The sequence below is a fragment of the Lactuca serriola genome, chromosome 2 (assembly GCF_051521515.1).
Source record: "Lactuca serriola cultivar US96UC23 chromosome 2, Lser_US96UC23_V15, whole genome shotgun sequence".
NCBI lineage: Eukaryota > Viridiplantae > Streptophyta > Magnoliopsida > Asterales > Asteraceae > Lactuca > Lactuca serriola.
In genome coordinates, this window is record NC_136409.1 from 176,479,861 (window position 1) to 176,484,109 (window position 4,249).

The 4,249-nt window shown below is 32.5% G+C and overlaps 1 protein-coding gene across 1 annotated transcript; it reads left to right on the top strand.

Moving 5' to 3' along the window:
* Positions 1 to 2,843, top strand: LOC145087493 (casein kinase II subunit alpha-2). The gene is made up of 10 exons (XM_079025453.1): positions 1 to 454; positions 1,028 to 1,157; positions 1,243 to 1,437; positions 1,527 to 1,684; positions 1,764 to 1,854; positions 1,935 to 2,000; positions 2,088 to 2,170; positions 2,255 to 2,318; positions 2,388 to 2,456; positions 2,636 to 2,843. Exons 1-10 carry the CDS (start codon positions 96 to 98, stop codon positions 2,693 to 2,695), a joined length of 1,275 nt encoding a protein of 424 aa, XP_078881579.1. The 5' UTR covers positions 1 to 95; the 3' UTR covers positions 2,696 to 2,843.
* The last annotated feature ends 1,406 nt before the right edge of the window (positions 2,844 to 4,249 follow it).

Below are 4,249 nucleotides of genomic sequence, written 5' to 3' on the forward strand. Positions count from 1 at the left end.
GTTGAGAGAGCATTTGTTGATGATGAATCAAATGGGCTTCCTTACTTCACTGGATTTGATTGAATGGTGCGATTTGGCGGTGGCAGGAGTAGCACATGTACAATGACTCCCCACGCTCTTTCTTCTTCATCTTAACCTTAACCTTAACCCACTCCTTCCTTTTCCTCTTCCTCTTCCTCTTCTTCTCCGTACGCTTTCTCCTCCCTTCCTCCCCGGTGGTCGCCGCTGCTGCCTACTTCGACCAGCCCTGCCCTTTCTTTTTCCCCAGTCCAGGAGCATCTGTCGACGACTTCTCCGCTTCATCCGTTCAACAGATCGTCGATCACTGCCTCTACGATACCATCAACCGCTCCAGACCTGTGAACAACATGTCCAAATCTCGCGTCTACGCTGATGTCAACGTTGTTCGCCCTAGGGAATACTGGGATTACGAAGCACTTACTGTTCAGTGGGGGTAATCTAACTAAACCCTAGATTTTACTTTAATTGTTGTGATTTATCTCATGATTTGAATGAATAGACAAAATAATTCGATTCATGTGTAGCTACTTGGCTTAATTTGATATTGAATTCGTTTCAAATTGGAACTAGGGTTGAGATTTGCTTACAGTTACAGCTTTGTTTTGCATTTTCTCAAAATCACACATGGATAAGTTTCTTTCAAAATGCATTTGCTACCGTTTTCCATATAGGCATACATGTTATTTGTTGAACATGGAGATGGACTCATTTGTTATCGGTGAACATGGTATCTTTCCCATGACTTTAATTGAGAATTCCTGATCATGTCTTGTATTGTTACATAATAAACAGCTTCACATTTTTGGAATTGGAGGGCTTATGTACATACAGGGACAGTGTCAGGGATATACATTAATTAGCCAAATACTGATACATCAACAAAGTGCCTGTTTGTTCCATTTGCTAAACTTTTGTAGACTAATTTCATACATATCACAGAAATTAGGGAATTTAGGTTATGATAGAAATTGAACTCAAATCCTGATACTTTTATGTTGGTTTTCAGTGATCAGGATGACTATGAGGTTGTTCGAAAAGTCGGAAGGGGAAAATACAGTGAAGTGTTCGAGGGCATAAATGTCAACAGCAACGAGAAGTGTGTGATCAAGATTCTGAAACCTGTGAAAAAGAAGAAAGTAAGCTTTTTCTTTTCAATCTTCACACTCCCAAATGAAGTAATAAACTATTAACAAAGAAAGTGATGATCTTTATGTGCAACAGATAAAAAGGGAGATAAAAATACTTCAGAATCTTTGTGGAGGCCCAAATGTGATAAAACTCCTTGATATAGTGAGAGATCAACACTCAAAAACTCCAAGCTTGATATTTGAGTATGTCAACAGCACAGACTTCAAGGTTCTGTATCCAACATTAACAGACTATGATATTCGATATTACATCTATGAGCTTCTGAAGGTAAGTTTATCTTTGTGATGGGATTTGGTGAGAAGGGTAAAATGGTAAAAATTCTGAAGTTGGTGCTAGTTTCTTATGTGGGGTTGCAGGCATTGGATTATTGTCACTCACAAGGAATCATGCACAGAGATGTGAAGCCTCATAATGTGATGATTGATCATGAATTGAGAAAACTCAGATTGATTGATTGGGGCCTTGCTGAATTTTATCATCCTGGAAAAGAATACAATGTTCGTGTAGCTTCCAGGTATATATTTTATTTAATAATTTTAGATTTTACATTTAATCATTTTGAAAATTTTTATTTTATGTTGTTCATTACATAGATACTTTAAAGGGCCTGAGCTTCTGGTTGATCTGCAAGACTATGACTATTCTTTAGACATGTGGAGCCTCGGTTGCATGTTTGCTGGAATGGTATATTATACTGCTGACGTGGCTTTTTTTTTTTAAATTTTTTTTATAAATCCAGCTCAGCAATTTAACTTTTGATGCAGATATTTCGCAAGGAACCTTTCTTTTATGGGCATGACAATCAGGATCAGCTTGTCAAAATTGCTAGGGTAATGTTTTTTTTTAAAAAAAAAAAAAAAAGTTAATGAAAGAATTTATTAGTAGTTTGATGATTTGAAATTTGTGAATATGTATAGGTGCTCGGGACTGATGAATTAAATGCATATTTGAACAAATATCAGTTGGAACTTGAACCTCAACTTGAAGCTCTTGTTGGAAGGTAATATTTAATTTTTAAAAAAATTTAAAATATATAATATTAAGATTTAATATATACTAAAGTATTATATTATTTTGTCATCAGGCACAGCAGGAAACCATGGTCTAAATTTATGAATGCAGATAATCAGCATTTAGTATCTCCAGAGGTAATCAATTTAATAAATTAATTATTGGTTACTAAAACTAAATATAATTTTTTTATTTTTTAATTTCAGGCAATTGATTTTCTGGATAAACTCCTTCGCTATGATCATCAGGATAGGCTCACAGCAAAAGAAGCAATGGTAATGTTACTTTTTTTTTTTTTTTTTTTTTAATTATATATATATATATATATATATATATATATATATATATATATATATATATATATATCAAGTGTTTATTTAAAAAACGTAATTTTATAAAATCATGAGTAAATATAACAAAAGTATATATGATTTTTTTTTTTTTTTTGGAATAGGCGCATCCTTATTTCATGCAAGTGAGGGCTGCAGAAAACAGCAGGATGCGGACACAGTAAGTGTGTGTATGTTGGGTTGAATGAATGTGTTTAAATGATTATTATTATTATTATTATGATTATGATTATGATCCTAAAAATAATAATACTGTTTTGCTTGTGTTGTTTTTTTCACTAATTAATTTAAAACACATGACATGGTGATGAATTGAATGTTGGTTTGGTGGAGTCATTTTTATTAGTGTTTAAATAAACTCAAGTCGTTTTTATGGACATGTTGTGCTTATTTTGTTATTCTTTTTCTTTTAGAAAACGAGGCATGAGGTTTTAATCATAAAAAACCCAAGTTTTTTAAATGAATGGTTTTGATTCATGTTTGGAGCTTCTTTGTGCATTAACCTTGAAAATTGTTCATTTTGATATACTTTCTTTATGTTTATTTTACTTATGATAGATTTCCAATAAAGCTATATACGTAACAAAGAAAATTGGTTCACTAAGAGAATAATTAGGTATAGCCAAAACAAATTATATCAGCATGATATAATTTGTTCATTACTGCTATATAGGCTTTTTTTGTTTATTTTAAAAAAAAAAAAAAATTTAAAGTGTTATATTTGTATTCTATTTTTTATAAACCCAATCACATAGTTATAGCCAATAGTGGGTTTTGTAAGTAAGAAATTCAATGCGCCTTTAATTTTGTCATGCATATTTGTTGGAGCCAAAAATCATCACATTATGCCCACATAAAAAATGAGAGTCATTATCACAACATCCAAAGTAAGATTTTTTGTACTAGGAATGATCATAGTATCAATACACGTACACAACCTGCTGAGAAAAATACAACAACGAATAACAAGATCCCACGAACTACCAATACTTGACCAAAATTGTTCTGCTACATCTCAAGTAAAGAACAAATGATGCACATCCATAGTATGATTCTATACACATAATATACTCTAGATCAATGCCTTTATTGACGAAATTAGAATGGGTTGTAATTCGTTTATTAAAACTAGCCAAACAAGAGTATTAATCTTTTATGGAATAAATATAATTCCATTCAGTTCAGTCATTCCCCGCTCCCAAATAACCCTCGTCAATATAAAAACTTCATAAATATCAAAATTCCAAACCTATTTGTATGTTTGATCTGAAGGCACAAATGGACCCAATAGTTGTGTCAAATCCAAGAATTGTGGACTCTCGTTCCCTTCATCAACCTTGGTTGGACTATCAACCTCCAAGTAAACTTTTATTTTGTGTGTAAATCTCAAGTAGATATAAGGCATGTTTGATTTGGGTTTGACTAGTTGTCAGGTGTTTTTATATGACCCGATCCGGTCAACTTGGTAAGCTTGTTTGATATCATCATTTATGTAACGACCTGTAATTTTCATAAGACATTTAACATCGTACAACATGTCTAATGAGTTATAAAATAACTAAACACACATAAAAACAATCTCTTATCTCGCATACTTCACATCTCTAACTAGTCACATAAGTAATTGTATTGATCCTCTCGAATGATCACATATCTCTACTATTACCAACACACAAGGAATTAGACTCTCTCATCTACGAGTCTTATCTACACAGTTT